The sequence below is a fragment of the Numenius arquata genome, chromosome 2 (assembly GCF_964106895.1).
Source record: "Numenius arquata chromosome 2, bNumArq3.hap1.1, whole genome shotgun sequence".
Lineage (NCBI taxonomy): Eukaryota > Metazoa > Chordata > Aves > Charadriiformes > Scolopacidae > Numenius > Numenius arquata.
The window spans coordinates 25,232,584-25,247,598 of record NC_133577.1 but is presented as its reverse complement, the minus strand read 5'-3'; the positions used below and the strand labels follow the sequence as shown (position 1 = coordinate 25,247,598).

The following is a 15,015-nucleotide window of genomic DNA, read 5'->3' as shown; positions in this document are numbered from 1 at the left end:
CTTAAACACCTAATTCCTTATTAAGATTGCAACTGCAGTTTTATAGTTTTGCTATGCTACTCATGTTAGAAGTATGCTGTCCCTACATAATTGTATCTACCTGATATATAGCAAAAGTGTATTTCTTTGTGCTTTGCATTTCACACCGGCCTCACAGAACACGCGTGGAATCTCCTAGCTAATAAAAACATAGATTTTAAATAGTTCCAGAGCAAACCCAGGGATACCATATTTTACTGAGACATTCTCAGATACAGTTATACTATTTTAATTAGTCTTATTTTCCACAGGTTTTTAAATGTTCCTCAAACAATAACTTGTTATTTCACCAAAAAAAATCTGTTACATCTTTTCTTATGAGTTTTAGGCTAAGCAATTCTTTTTATAGGAGAGCTTGTCATTTCCCAAAGGTGTGTCTCAAGGAAAGAGAAATCCTACAGGCTCACAAGCTGCTGTGAATATGTGGGACATTTTATTCACATAAAAATGCACGGCTGTTTTCCCACGATGGACAGACATCTCTAAAGGTCTGGGTTTTGGGCAATAATTGTCTTCCTAAGAATTAATATCTTGTCTACTAAGTTATTTGTGTGTTGCTGGTCTCTAACCTTCCAGTTAAACCTTTGGTTTTATGTCCTTTTTATGGATAGTGGTGGACAGAAAAATGAGGTTCACCAGATGCAATTTTGTCTTTACATTGGTAGAATAATACAGTAGTAGACTTCCTTGCCAACAGCTAAACACATGGTTTAGAGAACAACTTACAAGAAGCTTCTGTTGGTATGCAGTGATTTTCTTCCAGAAAGCTGATTCCTGAATTTCTGGTTCTCCGTATCTGTGAGTATGAAGTTGTCTTAATTTCTGTTTCCCTTTGTCTTCCTTGGCTTTCTCTTCTTTTTCTCCATCTTCTCCTCTTAGGGCACAAATGAAGCCAAAATAATGCATCAAGTTAATAAAATTGCTAAACAAAACATTAAAACCACACCCTGAAAGAGGCTATTGCATCTTTTCATAAGGCTTTTCATGAGTCATGACTCATGCAGTTCCTACACATGAATAACAAGGAGACATAGCTCTCTTCAGCCCAAAGCTCTGGCAAGGGTGACAGACTGCTTAGGTTTACAGATAATTAAACTTACTCGTATGGCACCCTGAAGGGAGGATGCTAACTGGTAGAGGCAGCTAATCAAGACTCTGCCAACCTTATTACCTGAGGGCCTGCTTCATAACTGTGCAGCTAATACTTGCATTGACAAATGTCTGTGAGCTGACAGCCGTATGTCTGTATGAGTGCCTATATGTCTAAGTGCTCCCCTCCAACCTCATGCACTTCAACTATCTGGTTCCCACACAGGTTGCAGAAAACTTTGTTTCTTGCATTTACAAGCCAAACCTAAAATTTTAAATTCTGCATTTCTGCCCACTTAAGGAATTCGTAAGTACCTGCTTCAAGAGGAGATAGGAATAAGAAAGCTTGACAGCATTCAATGTGTGATTATCACCATGCTACCCAATTACAGAAAGTCATCGTTAGTGGGATGCCTTCTCCAAACACATGAACTAAGGAACTGTGAATTATCTTGGAAGATAATTTGACCTGACAGCATGATAGATGAAAGGATCACAGAATTCCATTTGAAGCCAAACCAGAGTGAGAGGCAACTTATAAATGACATTATTAATTTATCTATACCTATCTACAAACAGAATAACTGATGTCCTAAGCTGCTTCTCTTACTAGAATACACTCGATAAACTTGCACTTGAAAGTTTGTCTTATGTTAGAAGTGGCTTCAGGGTAGCTAACAGTGTGAGGCACTGTACTCCTCACAGAGAATACAGGTATCACTGCAGCTCACATGGTCAAGCAGAGCAATCAACAGTCAAGTGACCTTCAAATGTCAGCAAGACTCTCCTTCACGAAGTTATACTGGCTAAATTAGAAATTTGCTGTAGTGATTAGGAAAAAGAGTTTTTACTGGCAGATGTTTGTCATCCCAGGAGAGCAATAAGGATAGAGTTTGAGATTAAGGGATCCACTTAGAATTTTGACAGTGACATATCAGCTACAGGAACTGTACATGTATCAGAATTGCACATGTATCAGGAACCATAAAATACAGGGATGGAGTGCCATACTTTTTATTCATTAAAACCAAGCACAATTTTTTGCCTTCCACTATTTTCATTCTAAGCTAATCTCATTAACATTAGCTTTTAACATATCCTAAAAAGACTAAAATTATCATTTCTCAAATGCTAACACTTGTTCTTCATAAAGATGTGAGAGTACTCATGGCAAAACAGATTAAGTCTCTACCACCGATGGATAACAAGTCTCTGGAATCAGATTCGCTTACAATTTTTCCAAGAGATTTTATTGTAGCTTTCAGACTTGCCAAGAAAAACTTAATCAAACAGATTATGAAAGAAATTAAATCGACATTACAAAGAAATGCTGCTGGAAGAGGGAAATTCATAAAATTTCTTGAGTGATGTATTTACATGGCATTTCCTTGGACATGTGTATGGTTGTGGAGGACAGTTAAAAATTTAAAGGCACAGAAGTAAGTACAAATTGAGCTGGTTTTTCAGTGAAACAAACCACATTTTGTAGGATCACGGGTTAAGGTAATACATACTCTGCTTTTTCAGGTTCAGATTTTGTTTCCTCCTTCTCCTCCTTTTCATCTTCTTTCACCTGCTCCTACAGAAAGTCAGATTAAAAAAAGCACCTAAACTTTATTATACAGTACAGAGTTAGTTAAAAGCTTACACAGAGTGCAGAATTTTAGGCTTTTTTCTTTTTTTAAACAATTGAAACCCTGAGAGAAGATGATCTTTCATTCATATTACAGAATCACAGAATCACAGAGGTTGGAAGGGACCTTTTAAGATCATCTAGTCCAACCAATGAAAAAAAAAAAAAAAAAAAAAAAAAAAAAAAAAAAAAACCACCACACACGCAACCCACACACACACCACCACACCACCCAACACTAATCCATACTCCCAAGCACTATGTCAACTCCTCTCTTGAATACCTCCAGGGATGGTGCCTCAACCACCTCCCTGGGCAGCCTATTCCAATGTCTGATAACCCTTTCAGTAAAGAAATATTTCCTAATATCTAACCTGAACTTCCCCTGGCGCAACTTGAGGCCGTTGCCTCTTGTCCTATCATCTGTAACTTGGGAGAAGAGACCGACCCCCGCCTCTCTACAGCCTCCTTTCAGGTACTTGTAGAGAGCAATAAGGTCTCCCCTCAGTCTCCTCTTCCCCAGACTGAACAACCCCAGCTCCCTCAGCCTCTCTTCGTAAGACTTGTGCTCCAGACCCCTCACCAGCTTCGTTGCCCTTCTCTGGACCTGCTCCAGCACCTCAATGTCTTTCCTGTGGTAGGGGGCCCAAAGCTGGACGCAGTACTCGAGGTGGGGTCTCACCAGTGCCGAGTACAGGGGGACGATCACCTCTCGGGTCCTACTCACTACACTGTTCTTGATACAGGCCAGGATGCTGTTGGCCTTTTTGGCCACCTGGGCACACTGCTGGCTCATGTTCAGCCTGCTGTCGACCAACACCCCCAGGTCCTTTTCTGCCAGGCAGCTCTCCAGCCATCATATTAACAATGATTCATTTTAACACTGAATTAAAAGCAAACCAAAACACCATGTATTTAGAGAAGGCTGTGGGAATTAAAGTTTATGACATCAGAGAGAGTAAACACCAGTAATAATATGTGATTCCTTAAAAAACATGTCACAAAACCCAGAAAAACATAGATACAAGTTTTGTTTCAAGTTTATACTTAATATATGGAAGAGAGAAACACACAGCAGAAATAAAAGATACAGTTACCTGGACTTTTTCCTGCACCTCAGGCATTGGAGCTACAGAAGGAGTGCTCAGTAAGTCACTCAAACCAGCATTTGGATTGTGGGGAATCAATTTATACTGTCCACCTTCTCGTTTCAAATCCAAACCAAATATATCTGAAAGTAGATCACTCTCTTCTGATAAAGTTCTCAGATCTGTTAAGTCTTCTGTAGGCAACACAGCTTCTGTGGGTTTCCTCTCCCCCTCTTCTCCTTCCCCACGCACCTCATCCTGAGTGGGATCTGGCATATTAGCTAATAGTTCAGCCACCTTGATTTTCTTTGCTCCTTCTACCAGGCTTCCTCCAAGCAGCAAACTGCATATGATGCGAAAGAAGCCCCGGATGACACTACAAGCAAAATGTAGTAAGCCCATCAAAATGCTCCAATAGAAAGAAAACAAAGCCATGACCATGTCCTTCATGGTCATTTTCTTCACTTTTTTCATCTGTTTCTTTAGGCTTTTCATGCTGAGCATTTTCATAAGAGTCATTAAATTATGCTTGAGAGCTACTAATGCTGACTTCATGGTCACAAGAGAGAAGAAACCTATTCTAGGATCCTGTTCCTCAGGCTTATCTTTCTCATTCTCCTCTTTATTTGCTGACCTTTCATTCAGATCTGACTCGGAGATCTGGGCAGCCAGTTGCATTTCAAAAATGGTATCCTCACAGAAATTTACAAAAAGCTCCATCTTTTCTTTCTCTCCGCCTTCATTTACAACATCAAATATAAATTGTCTCTTCGACTCTTTTACCTGAGGTTTCTCCCACTGAGTCCGACTTGACTCACTTATTTCAAAATAAACTCGTTCAATACGCTTTGCACTGCCCATGATTTCTATGCGTCCAAGGAAAGGCTGGAAGTAGTTCAGCACACTCTCTGACAGTTCAAGAAAAGTTTGCAAGCGGGTATCATGGGGCATGTGCTCTGACAGATTGGTCAGGAGAACAGCAACATTGAAACCGATGTCTTTGGCAGGTTCATGGAATCGTTTCACAAACTCCTCATAGTCCAGAGTCTCATTCTCATCTGTTTCAGCACATGATAGCAGAAACTCAGTTTCAGACTGGGTGTAATGCTTATGGCTTTCCATTGCCTTGTGAAAATCCCTCTTTGAAATTATCCCTTTACCATCAGGGTCATATTCTTTGAATGCATCAGAGGAAGTCAAATCCTTCAATTTTAAGAACATATCAAAAAACTTCAGAATCATCTCCACGTTGTTGGACGATTCCACAAGCATATCAACCATCTGCTTGCCAATAGTTCCATTCACAACATTACCTAGATGTGGTGACATTAAGTTAGAGATACTGATGGCAGCAAATGTTTTGGCAAAGAAAAGTGTATAATAATGACTAGTGAAATATTCAAACAGTAAGGATGATAAACTATTGGCTAACACACTCACATGAGAGCCAGCTGTAAAATCAGAAATCTTTTACTAAAACAATACCCTAAGACTTGGAAAAAACAAAAGTGACTAAGTATTTGCCATTAAAGAAATTAAGAACTAACAAGACCTACAGAGACATATCTGTTACATTAAACATGAGGCAACATACTACGAATTTTACATAGACATAACTAGTGTCACATTAGTTAGATGAGTAGCTCAGTAAGGTTGCTTATGAAGTACAGCCTACATTACTAAGAATTTACTTTGCTCTCAGTGACCTTCTATGAGCAAAGCAGTAGCAATGCATGCTACGCTGCAACCTATGCTGCATTTACTGCCCTCCCAGTTCTCTCAAGAAAATAAATGTCATAGGATACATGTAAGAAGCAAAAAGGAAAAGCAGATCTTTGTATCATCTATGCATATGTCTGGCTAGTCTAGTATTGGAAACACTAATACAATACCATGAAGGAGCTAAAGAAATGGTAGTATTTCTTGATAATGATCACATTCACTGGGGAATAATAATTTCAGATACTAGCTATAAAAGACCTTCAACCTAGTCACTAAACAAATCAAAGCCTGTTCTCTATCAAAATAAATGCAGTATAGTAAAGGTGTTAATAAAATGACTGATAAATGGTTCAGTTCCTAGAACTCAAGATTCCAACTTCAATAGTAAAAAAATTTTTCACCTAAGCCAAAAGAGAAGCCAAGTTCATGGAAACAAAGTAAAACTTCTGCCAGAGCTGGATTTTATATAATATAAACTATATCAACAACTATATAACACTATATACAACACTATATAAATCTCCCATTTGCTTTAAGACCTAACAACTCTTCTCACAATTGAGACATGAAAATTAAAATCCCAAAGGAAAATGGAACATTATTTCTCACAAGAAGACAAACACAAAAGTAAAAAACTTGCTAGAACAAGTCTGAAGGAGGATTTCAAATTAATTTTTTACTACCTTCCAGCATAGACAGCAACATGACAACCATATCCTTCTGAAGATCCATCAATTCCTTCAGTAATTCAATTTGACTGGAATCCTAAATAATGAACACAATATATGTAATATCTATTGACTTCTTTGACATTAATATATGTGCATGCATTTTTCATCCTGTAAAAATGAGACTTAGAAATTAAGAAGCTACTAGTGTTAAAGCTGGTAATACAGTGAAAAAAAAATTAATTGCTTGATTCCTTAGAGTACATTTACAGGACCAAACATTTACACAATCATCTGTTTAGAAGACAGTAATTTAATAAAGTGAAAACTGAAGGCGATGAAAAAATTTAAAGCAATAACTAGGTAAGTCAAGCTCACAGAGGATGCCTCTGTAATGTTTCATGTCAGGTAAAGTATTTTCGCTGTTGGTGTAAACAAATTTACAGCTATGAAGACTTGTAAAAAAAACAGGCAGCAGCCCATAGAGCTCAAAGTGTAACATGAATCATAGTGAGTATCACTGAACTTTTCTGGGGAGAAAGAAGAGTTGAAATAAAATTTCAAAATATTTATGAACAAAGTTCCACTAGTATATCCTTAAATAGACATGATATTGATTCTTTTAACGATCTGTTATCTCATTCAGTTTATCAAGTTTACCATTTCGCTTGACAACGATTTCAACCTGGAGTCTATCTGGATAGATTTATTCAACTACCTAATTTCTTCCTCAATGATACAGTGTTGCATCCTGTCGTTGATATGGCATACTTGAGCATTGCTGGACTTCAGTGACTAGTACAACAAATTCAAGGTACTTTGGTACCGTGGTATGGCAATTTGGATCTTGGACTGAAAACAGCACAAATTGGAAATAATCACAGAATCACGGAATTGTTGGAGTTGGAGGGGACCTTCGAGAGATCATCTAGTCCAACTCCCCTGACAAAGCAGGATTGCCTAGAGCACATTACTCAGGACTGCATCCAGGCGGGTCTTGAAAATCTCTGGAGAAGGGCGACTCCACAACCTCCCTGGGCAGCCTGCTCCAGTGAAAATACCTAATTGGTTTATCTTGTAAATATTCATTATAATTTTTTTTTTTACTTTGAAAGTTGCTTACAACCTGGATGAACTTTGTTCATTTAGATTAAAAATTTTACTTTTATTTTCTGCCTGTAGCATACCTGTAGCACAAAGTCTACACATCTAAGCAATCAGCCTAGTTTCAGCCATAAAGTCCCAAGGGCAAGGAGTAAAGTCATTTGAGCAAGACTACTTTACTTTGTGCAAAGAATACTTACATGGACATATTTGGAGCCAAATAATGAAATCTAAAAACCTCAGAGCCTTCAGAGCTATATTCCTTTACAACAATGAAAACCTTTACAAGCTTACAACACTTTTCTCTGAGAATGTAAAATTACCAAAAAAAAATTCAGAATCACTACATTTAATAAAGATGCGTAATTCTTTTAAAAAAAGGTAAGAAGTTGAAAAATACCCTGCTTAAGGATAGGATCTTCCTCGCCTAATTTTAACCCCCTAAAGAGCTGTTTATGCCAGTTCTCTACACTATTTCTATAGTTTATGAAATGATTACTCACATTCAAAAGCAATTCATGCATTCTAAGGTTTGATTATCTCTTCCTCTACTAAGAGCAGAAAAGGCTTAGATGCCAACATGCATTGAACTAGGCTTTAATAGTGATGAACAAGGGTTCAATGCAGGACATGTCAATGAAGATGGGTCCTGCATAAAAGGCTCATGCAAAAGTGCAGAAAACACAGTGACAGAACTTTGTTATGAAAGACAGGAACTAGCTAGTTCTTTCTGAATATCCATGATATGCTTCATTTGCAGCTTGATCTAATCAGCTTTGTGCCTGTGGTCAGTATTCCTATTACAGACCTGCTATTCACACCCACTACAACTTTGTAATTTACTCCTTCAACTCTATTGTATTCTATCACCTCTATCTCATTTTTCCTCATATTTCCCCTATTAACTGTTGTTATTATTGACTCAAACATATTAACAAGTCATTTATCTTTTACAAAAAAATTAATAACTTTAAAAGGAAAAAGTAAACAAAAAGATACCTGAGACAGCTTCATCTGCATGTGGGCAAACACATGAAGAAAACCAACTACAGCATCCCATAGCCTGCTGTGTGCCAGACTTTGCTGATTCCCGGTACATGGTCCCTATTGTTCAGGCAACAAAAAAAAGAGAAAAGCAGAGTTTATTTGCAAGAAACTCAACAAAATCAGAAAGGAAGATATACAGGAAGTGCATAGCTCAGGGCTGTTCTTTAGAAACTACTATGAAAAATTAAACATATATAGAATTATCTATTAAGTAACACCACTGACTGTAAGCAACACCTATTCCTAATAACCATTCTGGCTCTTTTTTTTTCAAGTCCCAATTTACTAATTCAGAACTACAAAAAGTATATATCCTTGCAACTTTAAACTGCAAATGCTAAAGGGGTACAGATCTTCAAGATGATTCTTCCCCATGTAGTTCTACAAATCAGGAATAACTTTAAAGAATCATAGAATTGTCTAGGTTGGAAAGGACCTGTAGGATCATCAAGTCCAACCATCAACCTAATACTGTCAAAACCACCACTAAAACACGTCCTTAAGTGCTATATCTATACGTCTTTCAATCACCTCCGGAGATGGGGACTCAACCACTTCCCTGGGCAGCCTGTTCCAATGTTTGATAACCCTTTTGGTGAAAATTTTTTCCTAATATCCAACCTAAACCTCCCCTCACACAACTTGAGGCCATTTCCTCTTGTCCTATCTCTTCTTACTCTGGAGAAGAGACCGAACCCCACCTCGCTACAACCTCCTTTCAGGTAGTTGTAGGGAGCGATAAGGTCTCCCCTCAGCTGCCTTTTCTCCAGGCTAAACAATCCCAGTTCCCTCAACCGCTTATCAGACTTGTGCTCTAGATCCCTCACCTTCATTGCCCTTCTCTGGACTCACTCCAGGATCTCAACGTTTTTCTTGTAGTGAAGGGCCCAAAACTGAACACAGTATTTGAGATGGGGTCTCACCAGCGCTGAATACAGAGGTACAATCACTTTTCAAGTTCTGGTTACCACCCTGCTCTTGAATACAGGCCAGAATGCTGTTGGCCAACTTAGCCACCTGGGCACCCTGCTGGCTCACGTTCAGCCGACAGTCGACCAACACCTCCAGGTCCTTTTCTGCCAAGCAGCTTCGCAGCCACTCTTCCCCAAGCCTGTAGCGCTGCATGGGGTTGTTGTGACTCAGCACTTGGCCTTGTTGAACCTCATACCACTGGCCTCAGTCCATTGATCCAGCCTGTCCAGATCCCTCTGTACAGCCTTCCTGCCCTCCAGCAGGTCAACACTTCCAGCCAACTTGGCGTTGTCTGCAAACATACTGAGGGTGCACTTGATCCCCTTGTCCAGGTCATTGATAAAGATATTAAAGAGAATTGGTCCCAATACTGAGCCCTGGGGAATACCACTTGTGGCCAGCCACCAACTGGATTTAACTCCATTCACCACCACTCTTTGAGCCCAGCCATCCAGACAGTTTTTTACCCAGCAAAGTGTGCGCCCATCCAAGCCATGAGTGGACAGTTTCTCCAGGAGAATGTTGTGCGAAATGGTGTTGAAGGTTTTGCTAAAGTCCAGGTAAACAACAACCACAGCCTTTCCCTCATCCACCAAGTGGGTCATTTTATCATAGAAGGAGATCAGGTTTGTCAAGCAGGACCTGCCTTTCATGAACCCGTGTTGGCTAGGCCTGATCACCATGGCTGTCATGCATGTGATGCATAATGGTACTCAGGATGACCTGTTCCATGACCTTCTCTGGCACTGTGGGCAGACTGTCAGGTCTGTAGTTCCCCTGATCCTTCTTCTGGCCCTTCTTGTGGATGGACATCACATTTGCTAGATTCCAGTGAACTGGGACCCCCCCAGTGAGCCAGGGTCACTGGTAAATGATGGAAAGTGGCTTGGTGAGCCCTTCCACCAGCTCCCTCAGTACCCTCGGGGTTCCCATAGAATTGTGTACGTCTAAGTGCTGTAAGCAGGTCCCTCACCACCTTCCCTTTGGATTATGGGGGCTTCATTCTGCTCCCGAACCCTATCTACTAGCTCAGGAGGCTGGTTACTCAGCAAACAACTGGCCCTACTACTAAAGACTGAGGCAAAGAACACATTAAGTACCTCAGGGTTGATGGTCAGAAGGTTAATGCAAAATTAGGATAAGGGATTAGAGAATCAGACTCCTGATTATTTTTTTTCCCCCAGCACATTCTAGCTGTTGTAGAACACTGCTCTAAAGAATATTCTTCCAAAAATTTCAACTTCTAAAAGGCAGGAATAGAAAAATCTCTTGAAGCCTCAAAGGATAACAAATAAAAACTTTACCAGCTAACAATCTACTTGTGATTTGTGAAATATGTATACATTAAATACATGTAAACACATGTTTTTAAGCTGTCTCCACTCATATTTATTCAGTCCTATTCTATAACATTTCATCCTCATGAACTATAAAATACTATTTTTGTAATAGTGATGTGTGATTTCAGTATTTCAAACACAGCACTGATGCCTTAAAACAGCCTGACAGAAAATGCAACCTAATGTTCTGTTGACTAAACAGCAAGTACATTTTGCATTGACTTTAGTTTCTCAATGGTTTAGAAGACTTTAAAGTGGGTAACACTGATGCAGTCTAGGCCAAAATAAAACAAAACAAAAAAACCCCAAACCTCTACTCTCTTGCATACAACCAAAGGACAATTATTTACTAAAATCTGTAAATTTGACTAAATCGCTAACATTCCAAAAGAGTAGTGACATATATATATATTTCAAAACTTCACTTCCTACTTAAATAAATGCACTATAATAATGTTGAAGCATAAATGCATCTATATTATATTTCTATCTATTATATATATATACACACGTAATGTCTTCATGTCAAATAGTTAATGATTAATTAATAATCATTACTTATTTTCTTTCCAATCCATAAAATTCCAATTTTTATTGGAATTATTATTCCAGTAATTTACCTGGATATACTCTGTGAGAGTATTGAAAACTTGCTTTGCAACCTGGATGGCTTTGGAAAAATTTCGTTGTCCTTGCTCATCAATAACATCCTTCCCAGAATAATACCAATAGAAATCACTAATGGATTCCTAAAAAACAGTTGTGAGAAGCACAAAGAGATTTTGTAATCAAACTGTCTCTAACCAGTTATTCATCAAGATAAAATAACATTAGATAGCATTCTAGTTTTGAAAAGTATTTAGTTTATAAAGGTTTTAAATGACCCCCAAACAATTCTTCAAGAATTGCAGTTTCACCTCCAGAGAACCAATAGGAAAACAAATAAACTGAAACAAATAATTAAAAAAAAAACAGTGCAAACCTTAAAATAAAATAAATAAAAAATTAGATCTGTTGGTACCTGCTCTTAGAAATACAACTGCCTGCATTCTGAAAAGGACTACTCAGTAGTATTACCATGCTGCATGCCTTTCATTAATCAATCTCTCTTTTACTGTGTGCTTGACACCTAGTCAATAACGGGTGCAAATGTTGCTTTGTGTGCATGATTCCTCTTTCCATCTTGCCCAAAGGTGAGCTTATTAAAAAGCAATGGAATGAAAATGATTGTATTGTCCCTACAACTTCTACAGCATGCATAAGGATAAAAAGCAATGTTGATAACAGCAGCAACTTAAAACACACCAATTTTCAAAGCCTGGAATTCTCGGACCCAATAAACAAGTTGCTAAAGGGAAAACTTAACTAGATAAATTAAAATAAGCCAACAAATTATGTTATCAGGCACAGTGATTTTCAGAAAGATGAGAATAATAGGTAGAAATTATTAACATTTATCACAAAATATGTTTTCATGTCTTTCACATGCTCCAATCTGAACACAAATTAGATTTTTTTTTATTACTCTCTACTGGGTTGTGAAAATGTAATGTTTTTATATTTAAAGATTAGGCAGATAATTCAAATCAGGATTTTGAGGGATTTTTAGTCTAGCCTTCTGCTTTTTATTTTTTTTTATTCCTTAGAAAATGGTGTGCTGTTCTTATGCTTCATTCACTCCATACCATCCCATGACTATCCATAAAGCAGCCCAGTGCTCAGACTAAATCAGAACATGGATGAAAAAGCAGCTGGCCGAAGCTTAACTTGAACAATACAAAACACTTTTCAGTCACAGGGTAGTCTCGGTCAACAACTGGCTAATGGTATTCACTGATACACTTACCATGTATCTACCTTCTGCCTGCTCTCCTGGGTTAACAGACTTCATTGCACTCTTGCACGTCACGGCTGACATTAGTCTTTCACACTTTCATCACCTTTGACTCTCACAGTTCAAAATAACAACCCTTAAAGAACTGTAACAACCTTTCTCATCAATATGGGCTACAGTGACCAGAATAAATGTCATGACAAACAAATGTGCTCCTTTAATAAAACGGAACATTTTGTGATAAGAATGAAGTTTGACTTTGCGGTAAACAGAATGATTGTGGCAGCAAACCATGCGCTGCTGAAGGAAATTCCAGGTAAATTCAGAAATTTGGAGTGTCCACATAAAAACTTCTGCCTTATGATTAAAATAAATGAAATAATTTTTTGAAAAATGGTATATAATCTATAGATGCAAGTCATTACTGTCATCTACTTAATTAGTATATAAGTTAACTTACCTGAACTCTTAATAAGTAATCCACAGTGGAAATTATAATATTAACAGTTGTGTTGTTACCAGTTTGAGTTCTCAGGTAATTCTGAAAATCTAAAAATTCAAATAAAAGTTTAATTTAAATTTATTTCGGTGTTAAAGACTTACAAAACCACTCCTGAAAATTAAATCTCATTTAACATGATCTAGGAAAGTATAGCTTAAAGGAATGGATATCTTTTTTAACTTTTTTTTTTTTTTTTTTGCAACAAACTGTTTTAAGAGTTTCAGCATTTTATTGCAGAGATCACATGCCAGTTCACTTCTGAAGCCAGAAGCTTGATTACATGTTGAATTTTAATTGGTCTTATTTTAATCTCATTTATGACCAAATTTACATCTCTAGAACTCCATCAATATCAACAGAATCACACCTTGTATATATTTTGTTAAGCAAAAGCAAAATGAAATCACATAATTATACAATTCCTGATTACAAAGTCATAAATATGTCCAACAGCTAACAGAAATTACCTTTTTTTTTTTTCTCCTTCTTTTTCTGCCCAAATAATGATAAGAGAATATGGGAAGTGTATGTAATAATAAAAATACGCTCATTATCATGTATTTGTTTAATTTGATTTTTTATATTTAAAATAGATGCTACTTCTTCAAGAAAGGTATTGTCTATGTTGTAACTTCACATACAACTCTAACCGGCATTAGTGCCAAATAGTGCACACCAAGAAGCATACAAATGACAAAGAACAATAAATATACCTCCCTGTTATATTTTTCCTCTTCACTGACTAGAAGATATAAACCATGTACATTTTCCTATATAAATTTACCTTTCCTAGTAGGTCAAGATCCAAAACTCATCATATTGGAAACCATTATCTTTTCTACAAAGTTAAAGCTGATTAAAAAACCTGGCAATTTAGTTCCATACAAATATTTTCCTTTCATGTACAGCCTAGCACCTACTCCACCTTTCATGGTATTTTATGAAGGCTGCCAAACCTTCAGCAATGAAGAGCTTTTATCTTTAGTTACCATCACCTTGGCTCAGCTGACTGGCAGCCTGCCCACAAACCTGAATTATGTCCTTCACAAAGCAATTGAAGGAAGCGGAAGAGGTCACAGGTGAACTCATCATCCTGCATCACCTTTTCTCCTGTAGAAAGGCCAGATGGAAGCAGATTATCACAGGCTGCCAAGTAACACCCCACAGCCCCTGAAGAAAATCTCCATATTTAATTTTAAGACAGAAGGGGAGAGAAAATTTGTAAGCATCAAGCTATCTGAAGCACATATGACTTGTGCTTGGCAGATAGTTATTTGGTTAAAAAAAATAATTATGAAACTTAACTTCTGATTTATAAATATGGCAGCATGAGCTTGGCAACATTTTATAAATAACCTATGATTTACATTCTTGTTTGACTTTGCTGGGCATGAATGCTGCATTACATACAAAGGTTAGGATAAAATTAATTTGGTTTCCATTTATCACAAAACAAGGTACGTAAATAAAGAGAGATTTAATCAAACAGTAATGCAAATCATTTCTCAAATAAACTATTAGATTTTAAAATACTCTAAAATAGCCCATGAAATTTACAGCTGTGCACATTCTCAAGAATCATTTAGGCTGACATATTTGAGGATTTAGCACCTGTCGGCTGCTGACAAAATGGATGTTGGGCATTTGTCTCCTTTGACAAAACAAAGCAATAAACTTATGATGAACTAGAACAAATGGCAATGTGCTTTACTGAATTAGGCCCTTCAGGTCATTTTTTTGGTAAATAGCTAATATCCACATGTATAAAGCTTCAAATTATTTTCTTGATTCTTCACAGGAAGTAATATACTAAAAAGCCCTCCATTAACACATCATTATTTCAATTACATCAATACATACAGTCAACGTTGTACACTGACATGGCAAGAGGAAAAACCACCATTCCCCCAGGAAAACAATCATGGCTGAGGAAAACGTAGACCAGCTAAAAAAATTACACAGGAGGACAACAACATT

At 37.5% G+C, this 15,015-nt stretch overlaps 1 protein-coding gene across 1 annotated transcript in view; it reads right to left on the bottom strand.

The window, feature by feature from the left end:
• RYR2 (ryanodine receptor 2) overlaps positions 1-15,015 on the bottom strand; it is a 440,097-nt gene that overhangs the window by 27,590 nt on the left and 397,492 nt on the right. Inside the window, exons 84-91 of the mRNA XM_074144589.1 lie at positions 14,068-14,148; positions 12,997-13,085; positions 11,323-11,451; positions 8,343-8,447; positions 6,255-6,336; positions 3,859-5,162; positions 2,643-2,707; positions 766-913 (exon numbers count right to left, since the gene is read on the bottom strand). Of these exons, the coding sequence (XP_074000690.1) occupies positions 766-913; positions 2,643-2,707; positions 3,859-5,162; positions 6,255-6,336; positions 8,343-8,447; positions 11,323-11,451; positions 12,997-13,085; positions 14,068-14,148 (2,003 nt within the window). The remainder of the gene's footprint in view (positions 1-765; positions 914-2,642; positions 2,708-3,858; positions 5,163-6,254; positions 6,337-8,342; positions 8,448-11,322; positions 11,452-12,996; positions 13,086-14,067; positions 14,149-15,015) is intronic.